This window comes from Natator depressus, chromosome 7 (genome assembly GCF_965152275.1).
Source record: "Natator depressus isolate rNatDep1 chromosome 7, rNatDep2.hap1, whole genome shotgun sequence".
NCBI lineage: Eukaryota > Metazoa > Chordata > Testudines > Cheloniidae > Natator > Natator depressus.
Genome location: NC_134240.1, coordinates 83,794,975 through 83,817,051, shown reverse-complemented (window position 1 = coordinate 83,817,051; position 22,077 = coordinate 83,794,975). Strand labels below are relative to the sequence as shown.

Genomic DNA, 22,077 nt, shown 5'->3' with positions numbered 1-22,077 from the left:
GTGAAAATTGGAAAAAAACAAATACTTTTTGTAAAACCTGGGATTTTTTTTTTTAAAATTGGTTTAAACTAAAATGAAGGGGCTTATTAATAGATTAGGAAATATGACTTTTTATCAAGATATAGATCTTTAGGTTTATATAAAAATAAAAGTTGATATTTTCTTAATAGAATTATTTTAAAAGGGCTACTGCTTTCAAGCCTAGAAAACTACTTTGTGTTACCTCAATGATGGAAATCTGTTATAAACCCATTTTAATTGGCCAGTTAAACCAGGTTTATGGCTGTCTGGTTCACTGGAGAAATGGAAAGCAGCCAGAGATTAGCCAATGTTCTTTTTAAACCAAATTATTTTTTTAAATACTTGCTGTCACCATGACTGGATGAGCAATGGTCATCATTTTGGTATCCCTCTTTGTCAGAAATCTGTACCTCCTGTAGGATCCCATATGAACTAATCAAATAGGAAAGATTTACTTAGTGTCTAAGGTTTATCCCTATCAGTGCAGGACTGTTAGCATATCTTCAGTACTTTGTCCAGTATAGTGTTAGGGGCCTCAAGTGATGAGACTTCCTGCCATTACTTTTTGGGGGACTATTTCACCATCTTATTCATATTGTAGTTAAGAACTTGAGCCTAAATTGATCTTTGCTTATTTTCACCCCATTCCTCCTTGTTGTACATAACGCCTTTCCCCTAAGGAAGGCAAAACCACAGAGAATGCAGTTCACAAGATATGTGCCAAACATAGGGCCACTTTGCCTTTATCCCACCTCTGCACCTTTGCTTGATTACATGTAGATTGTACACTCTTTTGAGAAGAGGGATGTTTTCTTTATATATGGTTTCAGAGTAGCAGCTGTGTTAGTCTGTATCCGCAAAAAGAAAAGGAGTACTTGTGGCACCTTAGAGACTAACAAATTTATTTGAGCATAAGCTGTAGCTCACAAAAGCTTATGCTCAAATAAATTTGTTAGTCTCTAAGGTGCCACAAGTACTCCTTTTCTTTTTTCTTTATGTATGTCCATAAAGCAGCAAGCACACCTCTGGAATTACATATGTAAATAATAAGTATAATAAAATAATAACACTTTTAAAAAGTAAGCTATATGCCATATTCTTGCTTGGCCCTTCTATGAGTGCACAATGGAGGCTTGGGGGTGGGGGGTAGGAGCAGCTTTCCTCTCTCACTTGGCTTCTGTAAGGACCAGGCAGAACGGTGTTACCTGCACTCAGGAGAAATCAAGGGCTGACCTCCTTTTCCTTCCCCGGGGGCACAGTGGCCCAAAGAAGGTGGGGGGAAATAGATATGATTCCAAAGGACACCAGGGAAATTCATTTATATTCTGTGGCCTTTACTTAACTTCACGGGACACTTTCAGGCTAAACACCCTATATTAGAAACATAAATCTTAAACTGTTATGACTAACACCTGACCTTAGACTCCCTAAACCAAAATAATAAACTAACAATTGTTCACTGCTTAATTGCTTTTGCACTTGTCTCATCTTAGACGACACAAAGGGGATGATGTCCACTTTCTGGCTCTCAAACAGTAGCCGCGCGCGACCACATTTGAGTGCAAAATATTGCAGGGGGTTGTTTGTCGGAATAACAACAATATAATAACTAATCCCATAAATGATTATCAGGGAGAATACTAACAAGGGGATCATGCCATCACACATGGAAACGTTTCCATAGAAAAGAGCTTTGTGGTGCTTTTTGGTGGTGTTGTTTCTCTTTCTTTTAAAAGCACTTTAATGTTGGGTGAAATAACAGCGGATCGGGTCGGTTCACTTATTTCCGCTGTAAGGAAGGAAGGAAGGAAGGAAGCAAAGGGGGCGTGGGGGGGAGGTGAAGAAGGTGAGGGGAGACTCGGAAGGAGGGGCTGGGCAGCGCTCTCTGCCCCGCTGCTGGAGCACAGCTGTTGCAGCTGTGGCGGGGAGACGGCGCATGCTCAGGAGGCGGCCGGCGCCAGGGGTTGTCTCCCTGCGGTGCGGCACCCGCCTTGCAGAGCTCGGCTCCCCCAGGGAGGCAGGCGGCGGGGTCCCTCCGAGGCGGTGAGAGCACCGCCGGCTCCCCGCACGCCGGGTGTGTGCCTGGAAAGAAAGAAAGACAGAAAGTTGATGGGCCGGAGCCAAAGGCTGCTGCAGCGTGCCCGGCCGGTGCGCTCTGCCCCCGGCCCGGTGAGTGCGGGGGATGCTGGCGGCCCGGTGAGTACCCCACGCATTTCCGGGAAGCCCCTTCCTGCTGCCGCTTCACAGCGCACCGAGGGCCGGAGGGGAGCCGCAGCTGCCTTGGGTTAGATGCACAAGCTTCCCAGAGCCCCGGAGAGGAGCGTGGTTGTTCTAGCTGCTGCACCGGGGCCAGTGCCTCTTTCTTCCCTGGCTCTGCGGCCGCTTGGGGGTTTCTCTCGCCGCCCCTGTGGGGAGGCAAGGCTGAGCGGCATGGGGCATTTGCGGGAGGCTGGGTGGGAAGGGGGAGCTGTCTCGTGGGCAGGACATTCCACGCTGCAAACTTTCCTCCAGCAAAAAACCAGGTTTGAGGAAGGTTCCTGTGTGTGCTCCTCCTATCGGGCAGTCTCTGGTATGCTCTCTTCCCCCTCCTGCAACACCACATCCCTCTGGTCAGACACTGGGTTGATTGTCCTCTTTCTTGCCCCATCAAAACTCGGTAGCGCCCTAGCTGGGTGATCATCTTCTTCCCCAAGTTATATACGTGTCAGTCTTGCTCCTTTCACATGTAATAATACCCGTTTCGCTAAATATATTAGGAAAAATATTCCAAGCCTCTCTTTGGAATGGCTGATAAAATCAAAAAGAACAGGAGTACCTGTGGCATCTTAGAGACGAACAAATTTATTAGAGCATAAGCTTTTGTGGGCTACAGCCCACTTCATCAGATGCATAGAATGGAACATTTTATATATATATACACACACACACACACATAAGTTGGAAGTTACCATACAAACTGTGAGAGGCTAATTAGTTAAGATGAGCTATTATCAGCAGGAGAAAAAAACTTTTGTAGTGATAATAAAGATGGTCCATTTAGACAGTTGACAAGAAGGTGTGAGGATACTTAACATGGGGAAATAGATTCAATATGTGTAATGACCCAGCCACTCCCAGTCTCTATTCAAACCCAAGTTAATGGTATCTAGTTTGCATATTATTTCAGGCTCAGTAATTTCTCCTTGGAGTCTGTTTTTGAAGCTTTTCTGTTGCAAAATTGCCACCCTTAAATCTTTTACTGAGTGGCCAGAGAGGTTGAAGTGTTCTCCTACCAGTTTTTGAATGTTATGATTCCTGATGTCAGATTTGTGTCCATTTATTCTTTTGCGTAGAGACTGTCCGGTTTGGCCAATGTACATGGCAGAGGGTCATTGCTGGCACTCTATGTTCCATTCTATGCATCCGATTAAGTGGTCTGTAGCCCACGAAAGCTTATGCTCCAATAAATTGGTTAGTCTCTAAGGTGCCACAAGTACTCCTGTTCTTTTTGCGGATACAGACTAACACGGCTGCTACTCTGAAACCTGATAAAATCAAACCACCCAGACCTATTTTGAAACTTCTGCAGCAGAGGGAAATGAATGTGGTTAGTGGGTTTGGCATTTGTGTTGTATTTGGAGATACAAGCAGGGGCACAACATTTTGCATTCAGGATCCTCCTGAAAGAGTTACCCCTATACCAGTCCCCATTGTGTATTCTTCGTCCCCATCGCTCTACCGGATATACCTTTGACCAGCAGGGTAGTTCAATTTTTGTGCCCCTTCAGTTGTTGGCCACTCAATTATCAATGATGTAAGGGATGTCAGTGATGTGTGGCAGAGTGTTTATGACAGGGGTGGGCAAACTATGGCCCACGGGCTGGATCCTGCCTGCGAGCTGTTTTAAGCCAGCCCGCGAGCTCGTGCTGGGGAGTGGGGTCTGGGGCTTGCCCTGCTCTGGCGCTCCATCCACGGTGCTGGGTCGGGGGCCGCACCACATGGCTCGGCCCCGCTCCGGTGCTCTAGCCAGGGTGCTGGGTTGGGAGCTGCTCCGGCGCTCCAGACGGGGCGCTGGGTCAGGGGCCGCACCACGCGGCTCCTGGAAACTGCGGCATGGCCCCCGTTCCAGTTCCTATGTGCTTCAATGGGAGCTGTAGGGGTGGGGTCTGCGGATGGGGCAGCGTGCAGAGCCGCCTGGCCGCACCTATATGTAGGAGCCGGAGAAGGAACATGCCACTGCTTCCGGGAGCTGCTTGAGGTAAGCGCTGCTCAAAGCCTGCACCCCTGAGCCTCTCCACTCTCCCCACCTCCCTGCTGCAGCCCTGATCCCCCTCCTGCTCTCCAAACCCCTTGATCCCAGACTGGAACACTCTCCTGTACCCCAAACATCCCCAGCCCCACCCCAGAGCCTGCACCCCCAGCCGGAACCTGCACCTCTTTTTGCACCCCTGCCCCAGCCCCGATCCCCCTCCTGCACTGTAAACCCCTCAGTCCCAGCCCAGAGCACCCTCCTAGACCCCAAACTCCTCTTAGGCCTAGATCCACAAAGGTATTGGGCTCTTAACTTCCATTGAAATCAGTGTGTATCCCCCCCTACCTTCTCCAGTAGAAGCACTTGTGCCACCATCCAGAAAGGCAGAGTACCAGACATAATCTTTGATTCTGTATTCTGCACGTGTTTGAACAGAGTTGTATTTAGTGGTTAAAATTATACATATTCCTTACACAGTTTTAAAACAAACCCTAAACTCTGATGATATTGATTTAAGAGGACACAATCTAAAAAACTGCTGATTTTGTTAATGAAGTTCCCCTCCATCCTGAAAACATTTCCACTGGCGTACTTACCGAATTATTGTACAATACATTTTCTGAGGAGAAATACCTATGTAGATATCTGAAGTGTGCTTTATGGGGGATGGCCTTACTTTAACTTTCCAACAGGGGTCACTACAGGGCAAACAACATTCATAGAGATTATAGTGTAAAAACAACTACTATTGCTGGCAAAGGCCTGAATAGAATATTTTAAAATAAAATTGCAAGTTAAAGCATTATGTTTTAAATTTATGAACTACAAGTTTTAAGTGGTGTAACAAAAAAGTTTTGAGAAACACTGTCAAGTGTGTTCTATAATTTGTAACTGAAGCAAGTCTGGAAGTATCATACACTCTGCTTCAATAACAACTTCAACATTATTAATGAAGTGGTTGGTTTCTGAGTTGTTCTGAGGTTGTGGAATCTATGTAATCCACAATCTGGAAGCCTTAGATTTCTCTGTAGACATAATGCTGTGCCTGGTCTGTTTTCATTATACATTCTGGCTAATAGAATTGATGGGATCAGCTGCCATAATTTCATACAGAGATACTTGTCCCTTTTGCAGAGGGCTAAATAGGAGAATGGCAACTTCAGCCTTGAACATCTTGCTTCTCTCCTTTTCCTAAAAGAAATTCCACCACAAATAAGCAAACTCCCAACTACAAAACAATCTTTATTGCTCCTGGTGGAAAAAAATCAATGTTCACATCACAGCAGGAGTCAAATGAATTTACATCAGCCATATGAATCTGTAACTGCTCATTGTCGTGGAATGGTGAATATTTTGGAAAGTTCCTGAATGAATGTGATGCAATTACACATTCTTCCTGTTGTGAAAATGACAGCTTTATGCTAAGGCCATGTCTACACTACCACTTATGTCGGCAAAACTTATGTCGCTCAGGGGTGTGAATATTCCACCGCTCTGAGTGATATAAATTATGCCAGCATAAGCGCTAGTTTGCACAGCGCTATGTCAACGTGAGAGCTTCTCCTGTCGGCATAAAGCATCTTCGCCACACATGCTGTAGCGGCGCTGCTGTAAGTGTAGACATGCCCTGTGTCAAATGATGAATAGCAGTTTAAGGAAACAGGTGCATGTTGCCCTGAGAAGGAGAAGCCTTTTGGAATGAGACCAAATGTATTATTTTGAAAGAGATACAGTCCTTTCCATTTTTGATAGGGCCCTGACAACCCTATTTACACCTCACCCTTGAGTTTTCATATTGCATCCCCTGCCACTCGTGTAGACGCCTTGTGGAATGTATTAATTCAGTTGTTCAAATAGCCAGAGGAATCGTTGAATGGCTCCGTCAGCTGCTAGAAGCTTGGAATGTTGTTTGTTCCAGTTCCAGCTGGCCTTGGGAGTAGAAGATTGGGAATTGAACCCAAATCTGCTGCATGGCCATGCAGTGCACTGGGGTTGTCTACAGGTAACTTACAGTCAGTCATGCTTCTGAAATACTCAAATCCACACACTTGTAGCATCGTAGAGCAACTCATTGTACATCTCATGCTGGCTGCAGGGAATTATGATCCTTGATTTATTGACTACTGCTCAGTTTCCTTGGGGTTGCTTGCTGCTGCATTTCAGAGTAGCAGCCATGTTAGTCTGTATCTGCAAAAAGAAAAGGAGTACCTGTGGCACCTTAGAGACTAACAAATTTATTTGAGCATGAGCTTTCGTGCGCTACAGCATGCATCCGATGAAGTGAGCTGTAGCTCACGAAAGCTTATGCTCAAAGAAATTTGTTAGTCTCTAAGGTGCCACAGGTACTCCTTTTCTTTTTGCTGCTGCATGAGTCTGCTAAAAAGATGTACAATAAGCTATGTTTTCTGCATTCTGTTCCTCTAAATTTGGTCTCCTTGTTCACTTTCTCCTTTCTTGTTGAGGGATGGTATTGAGGATAAAGAGTTTCTGGGGCTACTGCAGTATTCATAATAAACCATGGAAATAACATGGATGGGTGATGGCCAGTCATTATATAGCTGCCTCAGATAACATCATACACATGGATGAATTTCACTGAAGTTTGTTGTTTTGGCAATGCCCTTGGCAGAATTCTATGCATTATCTATACGTTATCTTGTATAGCATTCAAGTTCCTTAAAGGAACATTATCAATATGAAAATCACATTTCCATCTGAAAATATTGTTCCTACCAGTTCTTGTTATGGGTAACCCCATAGATAATGAGGACAGAGCAGGCCTGGAGAAAAAGTGTACATTTCTCTATTTTCTGTTGCTCTGTGCATTTGGTGGCACTCTGTTTCACTGTTCTGTTGAGGCCCATGCAGTGCTCTGTGCACCGGCGTAGCGCTCACATGCATGCTCCATTAGACTCTGCAATTCGGTTTTCCGCAGTAGGAGCATCAGCAAAGCTGGCCTTTCGGTGCTACTGTTATTTAAATTTAAAAAAAAAAAAAAAGGTAGTAACACGCATTCCAGTAAAAAAGACTAGAAGTTATATTATGTAGAAAATAATGTGGTGTGCACATCAGCATGCTCAAATGGATTAAGTCCAGGCAGGTTTAATATTTAAGTCTCCCCATTCTTAATAGTTTTGGATTTGATTGCACCCTCTATAATTTGCAATTGCTTTTGTTATAGATAGGGCTCCCTGCCCAGGCCTTGTCAATAATGGATTTTTATGGATTGGTTTTAAAATCATTGCCTAGAGGATTGAATGATAATAATAAAACCTCTGGGGTTCAGAGGATGGGGGAAATATCAAATTCCAAATAGATGTTGCTAAATAGCAGATAAAACACACATTTGGTTTGCTGACAAAACCTTTTTATAGGTTTCAGAGTAACAGCCGTGTTAGTCTGTATTCGCAAAAAGAAAAGGAGTACTTGTGGCACCTTAGAGACTAACCAATTTATTTGAGCATGAGCTTTCGTGAGCTACAGCTCACTTCATCGGATGCATACTGTGGAAACAGTTTCCACAGTATGCATCCGATGAAGTGAGCTGTAGCTCACGAAAGCTCATGCTCAAATAAATTGGTTAGTCTCTAAGGTGCCACAAGTACTCCTTTTCTTTTTGCGAACCTTTTTATAGAACTTTAACTTCACATATCCTCTCTCTTCCATTTTCAAGTATTTGAATATGAAGATTTGTTTTCATATATAAAGTTTGTTAAGCTCTTCTATTTTTTCAGCACTTTAGCTTCATAAATAGTATCATGGCACAAAATCTATGAGAGGAAAGCTCTGTTGCTTAGAAACAGTCTGGCAACAGACCCAATTTAAAAAAAACAGAGAGAAAAAAGGGAAGACAAAAACACACTCCCTCCTCCGCTAAAAGGGGATGGTTGAAAAAATTCTGAAATGTTAGCAAAAATTTTGGGAAAGAATAAACAGGAAAAATGTTGGTGACATTCTTGCAAATTCCTTTCTTTCTCTACTTCCTGCCCATTTTTTAACCAGCTAACGAGTTTGTCATTTTTTTCTAAATTTGAAGGAAAAAGGGAAATATTGCAATTTCCCCCGTTTCTTTCTCAACCATTTCTACTGCTAAAGTTTCTCCAGGGATTGATGTTTTCTGTAGTGTAGTAAACCAATGATCTAGTTTGACTAGCTCAGACAATTGAAAAATGGGTGTAAATTGGAGGGAGGGGAGCCGGTGGAGTGACAACTCAACACTTTCTCGTGATTCTTAAAGAAGAAATGATGAAAAGTGATCTTGAAGCTAAAAGGCTAAAATGTCCAGTGTTTCTTCTTGGATTGTAAACTCTTTGGGGCAGGGACTTTTTGTTCTCTTTGTACAGCATCTAGCACAATAGGGTCCTTGGTCTGTGACTGGGGCTTCTAGGTGCTACCAGGACATAAGTAACAAATGAATGAGGGGCACATTAGGTTTATTTTGATTTTGCTCATTTTTTTACGTTTACATTTTTTATCTTATTGTTAATGTTATGTTATCCTTGATAAGACAATATAAATACAGGAGTGTGTGTGTGTGAGTGAGAGAGAGATATGATCACAAAGAGTTTTACAAACTGTATAGAAATTTCCTTCCCCTCCCCTCCGAAAAGCAATTAGATTTGGGATACAATGCAGCAGCTATTTAATGTTTATATTATTATATACTATGTCTTTTTTCCTTTGAAAGTTCTTGAAAAATTCTACTGCATTTCTAACATATTCTGCCCTTGTTGTTATGCTTCTGTGGTTCCCACCAGCAGATTAAAATGTGATATTTTTTCCCACCTCTGTTACATTCTTACACCTTCCTGTTGGTAGTTTTCCTTGTTGCCCTTACATGTAATGTACACTTTTGTTTACATCACCACTGAATTTGGCCCATATGTCTAATTCTTGTCCATCACTTAATTTTCAAAGGAGGATTGTAAATGTTTTGGCTTATCAGTGGGTGTGTAGTCTCTGTGGAGAACTTAATGAAAGCTCAAGATTTTTATCTCTTTCCTATTTTTTCTTGTTTATTTCCCCATGGAAGCTCAGTTCAGAAGCACCACCTAGTTTTGCAGGGGAGGGTCTTGCTTTCTAGTCCATTCTCTAACTGGGGCACTGCAGATCAGTGGTTTTCAAACTTTTTTTCTGGGGACCCAGTTGAAGAAAATTGTTAATGCCCGCGACCCAGCAGAGCTGGAGATGAGGGGTTTGGGGTGTGGGAGGGGCTCAGGACTGGGGCATAGGGTGTGGGGGTGAGGGCTGCGGGGTGGGGCTGGGAACGAGGGATTCAGGGTTTGGAGGGGGCTCAGGGCTGGGGCAGAGGGTTGTGGTGCAGGAGGGGGTCAGGGCTCTGGGCTGCGGGTGCAGGCTCTGGGGTGGGACCGGGGATGAAGGGTTTGGGGTGCAGGAAGGGGCTCTGGGTTTGTGGGGGGCTCAGGGTGAGGCAGGGTTTGGGGCATGGGGTCGGGGCACGGACTTACCTCCGGCAGTTCCCAGTCAGTGGCACAGCCAAGGTTTTAGAGGCAGGCTTCTCGCCTGTTCTGGTACTGAGGACCATGCTGCACCCTGGAAGCGGCCAGCAGTGGGTTCGGCCCCTAGGCAGAGGCGCTCAAGCGGCTCCACACGGCTCTCACCTGCAGGCACAACCCCCCCAGCTTCTGTTGGCCGGGAACTGGCCAATGGGAGTGCAGAGCGGGTGCTCGGGGTGGGGGCAGCGCACGGAGCCCCATGGCCCCCCATGCCTAGAAGCCGGACTCGCTGCTGGCCGCTTCCGGGGCGCAGTGCAGAGTTGGAACAGGTAGGCACTAGACTGCCTTAGCGGGGCAGCACGGCCGACGGGACTTTTAACGTCCCGGTCGGCGGTGCTGATCAGAGCCGCTAGGGTCCCTGGGTGCTGAGCAAAGCAACCCAGTGCCTTACATGCTGACCCAAACTTTGAAAAACACTGCTATAGATGATTTGCCTCCAGTCATACAGAACATCAGAGGCCTGGCAGAGAATCCAGATTAGAACCCTGAGTTCTGTTAGCTCCCATCTCTTTGCTTCTAAACAAGACCACATGGTCTAATTGGCTTGACTGGAGTTGTTATTGGCTTTGCTATGACAATGAAACTGTTGCTGTGGTCAATGTGCTCTTATGGCCCAGCAAGGAGTTTTCATCCCTGCCTAAAGTAAACCAATTCCTAGAGCAGCCTGTAAGGTAGGGAGTCTGGCTATTATCTAGTAGCCTTGGCACATGCGTCATATTAACAAACTTTCAAGCCCCGTCTTCCAGCCTTACCATTTTCGGATTGCATATGGGCTCCGTTTACATTCCTTTCCCTCACTCCCACTGACATCTAATGTGTTAATACTATTTTTCTTTTCCGTTAGCCTGTGGTATTCTATAAATATTTATTTGGCTTCTGCTGGGCAGCTGTAGTGTGAACTGACAGTGTCTTCAAAGGAGGCATAATATCCACAGAGGATATTCAGTATATTCTTAATTTGGAGGCTCTGAAAATACCCATACCATTTCCTAAAATTAAAAATCTCTGACATGGTTGAGGCAGGGAGGAGAGAGAGAGAACTTTAAATTAGCGCCGTATGCAGATAGAATGCTCCAGTTGCACCTCAGCATTTAACCATGTGTAGATCAGTCTAGAAGATCTTGGGATTGGTTTTAACGCTCTGTGACACAGGTTAAGAATGCTGCCCAGGAAATGTCAGTGGGCAGCAGCCACTCTGGATGATTTAGGAGCAGCAGTGATTGGCTTCAGAGGGAGCTGTATCTAGTTCTTGTCTTTGTGACTGAGGATTTAAATCTGTGTGGTCAAGTAAAACTAAGCAGGATAATAGATGGGAGTCCTTGTGTCTCTGATATGAGCTGAAATGACCCCCTCCCGCCCCTTTACTTCCTTGGAGTTGAGAGGAAAAAGGAGTTAGGACTCTGACTGATTTTTCTTTTTTTTTTTTCTGGTTGAATTTTCTCTTTTCATCAATCTGTACTCAGGCAAAAATTGGCTGCCTGGCTTGAGGTTTCTGATGAGGAACTGAGATGGAAAGTGGATGCAAAGCCATTGTCTGCTCTGCCAGCTCTGATCTTACTTGGATTGTTTCCAAAGCCTTAAGAATGTTCATAGTACTTTCCATTTCCAGTGGTGCCTCTTCTCTGGAAAACTCAAAGTGCTCTACAACAGCCTCCCAACAGGCCAGGGTTGGGATTTTAATTAGGATTTAAATCAGCTAGCAGGAAACCTTGATTTATATTATTGACTTCAGTTGTGCTTGTACTTTTTAGTTATGGACCTAAAAGAAAGTTTAATTCTCATTAATTGGTAACTGTTAAAACATGTTGATTTGCAACAAATGTAGCCTTACACTAAATTTGGTGCTTCCTTATGCTAACCAAAAGGGTATGCTATATTTATACATATTTATTTAAGCAATTAAAAATTAAAATAAAAAAGTAGCCAATTTAAATACAAAACTGATTTTGATTTTAAAAAATCCGTTTTTATCCATTCGTCACCAGTCGCGTGCAGTGGATAAATATCAGTATACCTGTCTAACCGAGGTTAAGTGTCTTGTTCAAAATCATACTGTCTATAAATGGCAGAGTCAGAAACAAAAACCAAGAGGTCCCAAGTCTTCTGATCTAACTATGAGATCATATTGTCTTTCGTAGGTCAGGATCATAAGAATAGACTGAGATGTGGAGTGTGTTGAATACTTCACTTGCTGTTATTCAGAAGAAACAACTCTGCCTGGCCATGCTGAGGTTCTTGTTGGTTAGTGCTCATTCCTATTTGCCGTCTTTTGCATCACTGACCCTTCCTGCCTGTGGCTCACCAGTTTTTACCATCAGTGAAATAATATTTTTCCATCTAAATGATGATGGTTATTATTTATATAGCTCTAGCGCTAGACACTTTACAGATAAGAAGCCTAGATCATCTTTTCCACAAAGAACTTACATTCCTTGTCCAACATTTTATTTTGACTGCAAATCAGGGTGTGATGCTTGGCCAGAAAGCGTTAAACATCATGCAAAATAAATGACTCAAATTCAACCCTTAAAGACATGTGGGGAGATAATGTTTGTGTTTTTGTGTATTTACATATGTATGCGTAGTGGTCAACAATGTAATCAACAGTCCCTGTCTGTGCTGTATTCTGATCATTCAAAGCTCAAAAGAACATCCTAGCATTTAAATGAAGTGTAAACATGGGATATCTCTGTATTAATCTCTCTTTGAAATGTATAGCAAATCAGCGGTGAATGGTGAAGGAATAGGTGATTGTCTTATGTTAATTCATATCGTTAAGTACCGGAGATAGATTGCCTGATGGATAAATTGCCATAATTAATCTGTGTGAATAATTATAATGATGGATGCTTAGGAAATAAGGGCCTATTGTTCCCCGAAGGACTCCAATTTGTCAAAGAAGACCTGAAATTGTATAAAAGATCCTTGGGTCCTGATCCTTTTAATCTCAGATCTGCTTAAGCTTCATCTGGGGAAGTTTGAATTGCAAGATGAGATCCCAGTTAAACTGGTACAACCTGAATATGATATTGGACATTGGACTTTAACCTATGAACTACATTCTAAAAAACTCTTTGCAACTACAAAGCTCGCTATCTCTGCTATGAATCTGAACCTCAACAATTGAACTCATGTCTGTATGTATACTGATCTTTTAATCATACTCTCTCTCTTTTGTTTTTTTAACACATTTTAGTTTAGTTAATAAGAATTGGCTGCATGCGTGTATTTGGGTAAGATTGGGAATATCCATTAACCTGGGAGGTAATGTGCCCAATCCTTTGGGATTGGTAGAACCTTTTCTTTTATATGATAAAATCAGATTTTCAGAAATCTTCATCATATTTGACTTGGGAATCTGTATGGAGGCCTGAGGCTGGGTTACTTCAAAGGAACTGTGTTGTTGGCTTCTGGACAACCAATGAGGTAATAAAGAAGCTGTTTTATGCTGGCTTGGTAAATCTAAGTATTGAAATATCCACCAGTTTTGGGGATTATCTGCCCCATTCTTTGCAGTTCATCCTAATTGAGTGACCTTGGCTGGCCCCCACTGGGACCCTGGTCACACTGGGGCAGGAGTAAAAGCAAGAAGAAAACCCTAAATGAGAACAGACAAAACTTAAAGATTTTTGTATGTGTGTGAATCAGCTATAATTGGTGATAGTAAGCTGCAGCAAGATACAAGTGACATGGTGCTAGGACTTTGTAGGGTACAGGGAAAAAACCTGGTTCCATAGGAATGTGACTTCCCCCTACTGTGCAAGATAGGGACAGCCTTGCTGTTTGCCTTTCCATTAAATGCGAAACCTAGAGGAAGGAGAACAGGGAAGCTAGATTATTGTAATTGGCCATGATGGGGAGAGAAGAGATGGCTACCTGGCTCCTCTGTGTGAAGGTTCCCTGACACCATGCAGTATGCTCAGGAATTCTAGGGGATGTGTATGTTTGTGGTGATTGCCTTCAGCCATTGAAATATTCTTTCAGTACTACTAAATCTAGTCCAGACAGAGTCCTGAGGTTCTTTCCACCTTTTTTCATTTTGAGAGAACCATCACTCTGCTTCTCTTATAATATTTTTGCCCACAGGTGGTGCTAGCCCATTGGGGGGCCACCCACAAACAACACATATTAAAAAAAAAGCGAATGGGGGCCCGCTTTTGCTGCTTGGGGCCCTAAGCAATATAGCCTTAGTCTGCTTACGCCTAGCGCTGGCTCTGTTTTTGCCTTTAGGCAACCACCACTGTAGCAGGTGAGCATTCTCCTTCCCACGCTGTGCCATCTTTTGATCAGCGAGCAGAAGCTGTTCACAAAGCAACTGTCAGTATTGACTCTGTAGAAGCAATGTATTGCGCACCAACCAAACCAGGGAGCAGAAGACTTAACATTGTATTGGAACGTAGGTTTCCTGCAGTCACCAACTGTTGGGGTAGCTGATCTGAGAAACTGGAGATATAAAGAGTGTGTGTAGTAGACTTCCAGGGTGTTGAAAGGAAAACAGAGAACCATGTAAAGGTGTACAAATTAGTGAGTAATCGTCTCTATTTGCAGCCCTAAGTAACATAGACAGCACCACTCAGAAATGGAGTTTGACCACAGATTCCATATTGGCATGAAGTGGACAGTACTAGTGGGAAATGGAGCTCTAAATTCGATCCCAAATTATTTTTTGTTAATGTAGTCTCATTGAGTACAGTTACAATGTGCAAACTTAATGAAAAAAGTAAGAGACTGTAGGGGGACTGCTTGTCTTTAGGGGTATTGCCCTATTCTGGACTGTCATAAATACAAAGGGAAGGGTAAACACCTTTAAAATCCCTCCTGGCCAGAGGAAAAACCCTTTCACCTGTAAAGGGTTTAGAAGCTAGGATAAACTCACTGGCACCTGACCAAAATGACCCATGAGGAGACAAGATACTTTCAAAAGCTGGAGTGGGGGAGAAACAAAGGTTCTCTCTGTCTGTGTGATGCTTTTGCCGGGAACAGAAAAGGAACGGAGTCTTAGAACCTTAGAACTTAGTAAGTAATCTAGCTAGATATGCGTTAGATTCTGTTTTGTTTAAATGGCTGATAAAATAAGCTGTGCTGGAGGGAATATATATTCCTGTTTTTGTGTCTTTTTGTAACTTAAGGTTTTGCCTAGAGGGATTCTCTATGTTTTGAATCTGATTACCCTGTAAGGTATTTACCATCCTGATTTTACAGAGGTGATTCTTTTACTTTTTCTTTTCTTTTAAGAACCTGATTGCTTTTTCATTGTTCTTAAGATCCAAGGGTTTGCGTCTGTGTTCACCGATGCAAATTGGTGAGGATTTTTATCAAGCCTTCCCCAGGAAAGGGGGTGTAGGGTTTGGGAGGATTATTGTGGGAAAGACGTTTCCAAACGGGCTCTTTCCCTGTTATATATTTGTTAGACGCTTGGTGGTGGCAGCAATAAAGTCCAAGGGCAAAAGGTAAAATAGTTTGTACCTTGGGGAAGTTTTAACCTAAGCTGGTAAAAATAAGCTTAGGGGGTTTTTCATGCAGGTTCCCACATCTGTACCCTAGAGTTCAGAGTGGGGAAGGAACCTTGACATGGACAGATGGCTCCTCCCTTTGAGAGAGAGAGAGAGTGGAGCACTCTGTATGGCTCATGCTTTGGCATTATTTGTATAGTTTGTCATGTCAGTGAAGTGTTATTGAATTGAAATGAATGTGTGTGGGTGTCTGGCTGGATGGGGACACTAAAAACTACAAGGAAGCGTAGAAACAAGGGGAAGGTGAGACATCCAGCAAGAAGAGATGTGGTTGTAGTGAATAATTCAGAGGAAGAGGGGCCTGATTTATCCTGGGCCCTGTAAATCTCGGTTAGATGCATTTTTTGCATTGAATTCATTGTAATAAAATGTCTTTCCTGGTTGCAATAAATTGACTTTGTGGTCAAGTTCCCTGGTATAAATGGAAGGAGTTAGGGTGAAAAATGTAAATACTTTAAAAAAAAAAAAAAAGAAATTCACAGATCCTATATGGGAGGAGATTAGAGATCAACCAAGATCAGGGGCCTACTGTGCTTGGCGCTATGTAAAGATAGAATGAGAGTCAGTCCTTGCCCTGAGGAGCTAGCAGTGTAAATAGACAAGATGGCAAGGGGTGGGGGAAAGGAATATAACATACAAGTAGAGTGAACAGTGTGGTGGTCTCCAAACAGCATGAGAGTTCCATGAATGTTTGCCTTTTTAAAAACTTATGTATCTGTTTTTATTTTTTAGGTGTCAATTTGTTAGAGGAAGAGTAGATAAATGGGTAGGAAGGGAGGTGAGATGTTAAAGGGGGAGAGGCATGGAGGGAAGGAAAGCAAGTGTGGAGGGTGGGTCAAGTGAGGCTGAAGTGAAGTCACTGTGTGGCGTAAACTTTATCCATGTGTGATAAGCATGACATTTCTAGCTTCAGCAAATTGATCCAGCAGGACCTAAATAAATGCTCTAAAAGGTAGTAAAAAATGGTCATTTTGAAAGCTTCTAACTGTTAACCTCATCAATAAGCTTATATCAGACATTCTGAGAAAGTCAAGCTGGGCACATGTGTGCCTTTAGGGAAGGAATAATTTTGTTTTTCTAATACAATCAGTGGGGTAGCTCCCCACTCAGAACAGCATTTTCACACAGATTTATCTGTGGGACAGAGACCAGTGCCTGGCTTGTGTATGTCACATGCTCTGATCACTGTCTCTCATTCTTTATGCTTAAATGGGTAAGAAATTGCAGTTTGTAACTCTGGTGTGCAGCTGCCAGGTAGTGCCTTTGACATTGCAGGAATGAAAAAATGTGTGACCCTTTCCTCCCCTTTCCCTCTTTTTTACCATTTAGAGTCTGGTTTTAGGCTGGACACACTGATCCTGTTCTGTTCACCCTGGGACTGCTGATCTGGGCAGTTCACAGATTCCAAGCACTTGGGAGATCCAGATGAAGAGACAAATAGCTGTTGCTCCCCACCCCTACTACCGTTGTTCTCTCCCCCTTCCAATCCAAGGGCAGCTGAGGGCCCCTTAAAATGGGCAGCATAAAAAGAAGGTAACATCAAACAGCTTAAATATCAAACATTAAAGACTCTACACTTTAATGTTAACTGAGACTAAAATCGCTTGACAGCTGTTCTTGTCAGTAAAGTGCAGTGCTGTCTTGCCCAGTAGGTGGGGATAGGGGTCAGGGTGGGAAGAAGACCTCCTGCTTTTGAGCCTTTTATCAGCATGGCCTGCATTGAGCTACTCCTGCTGCAGCAGTCCCCATGTAGTGCACTCACTTAGGTTGTGTGCTGCTGTTGCCAGGAGTCCCAGGCCTTTGATTGGCAGAGAGAGGCCCACGGAGTTGGCCCTCTTTAAAGTCCGCCCCCACATCCTCCAGCACACAGACAGTCAAGGCTGTTCTGCTCACAGAGTGAGAGAGTGGGCGAATGAGCCAGTGCCTGTTGCTTGGCTGGTGCTGTTTTTGCTGGCAATGGGTAGGGTTTGATCACTGACAACAAACTATTACAGATTTTGCTTCTCCTGCTGGCTCCTCAATCAGCCCAGAAGGATGGGTTTAACTGCTTTGTCGCCATAGCAGCCCTCAATGGATTGTTCTGAAAAGTTACAAGGAGAGTGAGAGGATTTGTTTAAACCTGTGCGGGGAAACTGCTTTCTGCAGCTCTGAGCTTTACGGGTTTTTTTGGTTTTTTTGCGCCCCTTCAGCACTGCAAAGAGGAAACTGAATGATCTCTGGAGCTGCTGGAATCCAGGTACTGTAGCAGCTTCGTGCAGGTTGTTTTTGCTCCTTTTGGATGAGTTTGAACCCCCTACCACCTCACGTTGAGAATTTTGTGTGTGTGGTGTTTTTTGTGATGCTGTTGTGCTACTTTCAATAGAGATTAGTTGGGACTTAACTAGGTCTTGTTTGCCAACTTCAGATGGACTCGGCTTTCTTATTGTGTTTGGTCTTTGTCAACAAAATTCCCACTCTCTCTCTCCCCCTACCTCTCCATTGTCCGTGGTATTATTTCTATAGTCTCTGATGTTGGAGTGATTTTCTTCCTTGCTTTCTCAGCATGGGTGAGCTATGCCGAGCACAGGGCTTCCATATCTTCTGTCTTCATGTATGAGCCCAAGGACGTTTTCCTGTCTTGTCCTTCTGAGATCTTAGTTATTGTCCTACTGTTGGTGGAAATATTTAGATTTCTGCCCCTCTCTTTTGCAGGGGCAGGAAAGCACCCAGGTAACTAGTGCTTCTTTGAGAGGGTGGCCTAATATAATCGTAATACAATATAAGGCTCTAATGTCTTTCTTTGCCTGCACTGGGGACCATCAGGTTTATAATGGGCTTCTGCCTATGTAAAAAAACAAAATACTGCTGTGGAGACAGCAGACTTTACTCCTTGGGGTGAGGAGTGGAAAGGGAGTTCAGATCGTCACAGGTCTGTCTGAGATGCAGAAAACCAGAATTGACAGAAAGAGGGGTGTGTGCGTGTACACTTGCATAGCTAGTTGTATATGTTGATGAAAAGTGCTGTGTAAATGTAAATTATTAATTATTCTGTGTTCCATTTACCTTTGATTACTTCTTAAAGTTTGTAAACATTTCAATCTAAAATGGATGTTGTTTTAGCTTGTGTTTTTAACTATATACACTGGTCTTTCTGTGGGCTGCACTGTCCCTTGGGGGTAGATATACAACACAAGATACCCAGTTTCATTCCTTGTACCGTACAGTTGGTGAGGCCTGGCATTCTCATAATTCAAGTCCTTCAGCCTGGTATAAGTTCTTTGTGCCTAAGGCACCTGTCACTTCCATTAATGTTAATAGAGCTGACACATGTGCAGAGTGGCTAGAAAATAGATGCTTTTTATTTTCTGTTTACAGCATGAATTTAAGATACCTAAATCAAAGGGCTTGTCTTGGGCTTGATTTTTCAGAAGTGTTAAGCACCCACAACTGCAGTTGAAAGTCAGTGGGAGCTGTAGATGCTCAGCACTTCTGAAAAATCAGGGCCTTAACGTGTTACTCTATGTTGATACTTTAAAGTAGTCTTGTGATAACAGTTACATTACAGGATACGAAATGTGGTTTTTCTTAACCTCTACATTTGGCGAAAAGACATTCACCCATGTTTGCAGACACGCAGCCTGAGACACACCCAGAGCACAGTATACATGTGCTGGTCTCAAGGCTTCAGTTCTGTAAAAATTTATACTTTATAAAGTTGCTTTTAAGTCACAAACAACATGACAGCACTGTAGGAGCTTTAGCCTTGGTGATGCAATTGTCTGTTCAGGCTAATTTCTTAAATACTAAATTAAACACAACCCAGCCAGTACCCGAAAGGAAACTCTCTCCTGTACATCAGACACTGTTGTAAATCTACATGGTATTTAATGACACCGTCCCTGGTCATAACTATGCTTTGCAGAAGCCCACTGTAAACATGACTTGCTCTAACACACTTCTGGCAATAACACACGCACATACTCTTGCATTCCAGTGCTCTCAAGTCTACCAGTTTTTTTTTGTCCTCATCCAACACAGCAAGAATTGACAGAAAATATTTTTAGCTTTCGAGGATGATGTTCAGCTCCATCTGTCTGCAAAAAAAGTCCATGTGCTGGAGAGAGAAGGGGACTAGTCTCTCATATAGGCTAAAAATGAGTGCTGCTGTTACCGAAAAAAGGGCATCAAATCAAAATAATATATTGCATGTGTATACATTTGACTTTCTCTTTCTTTAGAGTGACACTGCCTTATATCTGCTTGATTTCAGTGAGCACATGAAGAAACCAGTTTGGCTTTGTGATGTAGAGACCTTCATTGCTGCCCATCTTGTAAAATCAACATGTGCACAGTAGTTTTTCTGTTTTTTAAAAAAACAACAAAAAAACCCACAACAATGTATGTGATAACACAGGCAACACATCCACATCTCTGAGAGTAGAACCAGGCCCTTAGGAGGTTAATGGTACAGGTGGTTGTGTTAAGAATGGACCACTTTGTGATGTTAGTTGCCACAGATGTCTGTGACTGTAAGATGAAGAAACAAAGTCAGCCATTGAAATTTATCCGTCTCCAGTTTAATTTCATCATGCTGGCTTTGATTCGTGCCAGAGAGGTTCTTAACAGTAATGGGAATCAACCTGTGACCCTTGTTAGACTCTATAGATAGAGCCTGGCATGCAGCTCTCTTTATCTGTAGGTCTGCTGTTGGTAATAGTTTGCACTTCTCTAATGCCTCCCATCTATTAATATTAGAGCATTTTTCCAGCTCTAGTAAATTAAGCTTCACAATATCCCTATTAGACAGAAGTAATATTAATGCTCATTTTGCAAAGGAGTAAATGAAGACAGAGAGAAATAGCTTGGTTTTTAACCCCATCAAAGCCAATGGGGACTGTTGGTTCTCAGACCCTCTGAAAAACAGATCCTAAATAATACCTAGCTCTTAGGTAGTGTTTTTCCTCCATAGAAGAGCTTTATGGTGGGGTGGGTGTGTGTGAGAGAGAGAGAGAAAGAGAGAAATATGAGTATCATTATCCCCATGATTTGCCCAGGGTTGTGCAGGATGCCTGTTACAGAGACGAGAGTCACACCCAGATCTCCTGAGACCAGTTTGGTGCTTTAAAGGGACACTATCAATATGACAGGTTTCAGAGTAACAGCTGTGTTAGTCTGTATTCGCAAAAAGAAAAGGAGGACTTGTGGCACCTTAGAGACTAACGAATTTATTTGAGCATAAATTGGTTAGTCTCTAAGGTGCCACAAGTCCTCCTTTTCTTTTTACTATCAATATGAAATCTTGTTAGTTTTAGAAACCTGAGATATAGGTAATTTCAGGTCCTATGTCTTCCCCGCAGACCCCTGCCAACTTTCGTGGCTTTGGAATCATATTTTTCTGTTTTTAAAAATAGTTTTTCTCTCCCCTGTTGCTGTGTGAAAACCCCACACAAAGAAAAGAGGAAACTCACCTTACAGGGGAAATGGTGAAAATGGCTGTACGCAAAGTACTGTCAAATGCACACAATAACACTGAGAAACAGAGACAAACATTTTCTCCACTTGCCTTTGTACTTGCACTTGTTACAACAGTAGCTAAGAAATTTCCAGACAGAAGTGTTCTGTTTAAGTCAATGGTGTCCCTTTAACCAGCATTCCTGCCTGACTCACATGAAGCAGTGCAGGAGTGCTTTGTGTACACCCATCCTGTCACAGAAATGAGAAGCTGCTGGAATCTCCCCTTACTTAAATAATGAAGAAAGATAGAGGAAGAAGAAAGAGAGGACACAACTCCCACTTCCTCCTATCAAAATGGGTGGGGAGGAAGGCAAGAAAATTGGGCATTAAACTTAGTCAAAGAAAGTTTATAAAATAACCCAAATGTAGTGTTTTGATACTGAGATATAGCATCAGTTCCATACCTCTGGTGTGAAGAGAATGTTAATTGCACCCAAGTCAGGAAATGCCGGTCAAGACTGATGCATAACCTTAACTCTGCCCATTAATACAGATGCATCACATTAGTCTTTAGTTGTGCGATCACATACTATTTCTCAGCAATGCAATAGAATATTATATCAGTTTTTCTAGAACTCTAGGTACATGTGTATGGCAGGGAGTCTTAAATTCAAGTATGTGGAAAGGATATGGTAACTTATTGCATAACATATCACAGATTAAGCATAACACAGCAGACACATAGAAGGCTTTCTGGGGGGGAAGAAAGAAGGCTTGGCATGCAATTAGGAGTGCAGTTTGCAGTACTGTTGTACATGCTTTGTTTTATAGCTGGAAACCACCATAAGGTGCCAAAAGTTGAATCCTGGAGCTGTTTTCTGTTGCAGCCTGTATGCAGTGGAACACCTGCATTTCAGTGGAGCATAACTGGTACTTTGACTGCAACTAGACTTACGCATCCCCTGATGTGTGAGGAACATAAGGCACTGAGGTACCCAAATGGTTCTTACGTGGAATGCCTCATTTAACCAATCCCAAATTCCTCACAAAGGCAAATCTCCTATGGAAATCTTAAAGTGATTTTCATTGGCATCAAATCCTGCTTTTTCATACGTGCATGCAAGTCCCATTGAAATCAAATGGAATTAAGTGAACACCTCGGAGGGCAGAATGGAGCATCCTGTATTAAAAGGGATACTGTGAGCTCAGTCGTGAGGGACAGGGAGAAGAGGTCAGGGGGAGAACTGATTTATTTAAAAATAAATACATTTTCCATAGAGTGTGGTTTTATTGTTTTTATTTAAAGAATTAAAATGTTCAGAAGGCTTTTTCTGCCCCCAAACTGTTCTCATAAGTTTCTTCT

At 42.9% G+C, this 22,077-nt stretch overlaps 1 protein-coding gene across 2 annotated transcripts in view; it reads left to right on the top strand.

Moving 5' to 3' along the window:
• Positions 1–2,053: 2,053 nt before the first annotated feature.
• The window catches only part of PALD1 (phosphatase domain containing paladin 1), a 191,705-nt gene continuing 171,681 nt past the window's right edge, over positions 2,054–22,077 (top strand). Inside the window, exon 1 of one of the 2 annotated variants that reach the window (XM_074958941.1) lies at positions 2,054–2,217. In XM_074958941.1, coding sequence (XP_074815042.1) covers positions 2,204–2,217 — 14 coding nt within the window. In that variant the 5' untranslated portion in view covers positions 2,054–2,203. Of the gene's footprint in view, positions 2,218–17,153; positions 17,518–22,077 lie in introns of those variants that run through there. The other variant, XM_074958943.1, reaches the window with a different exon arrangement.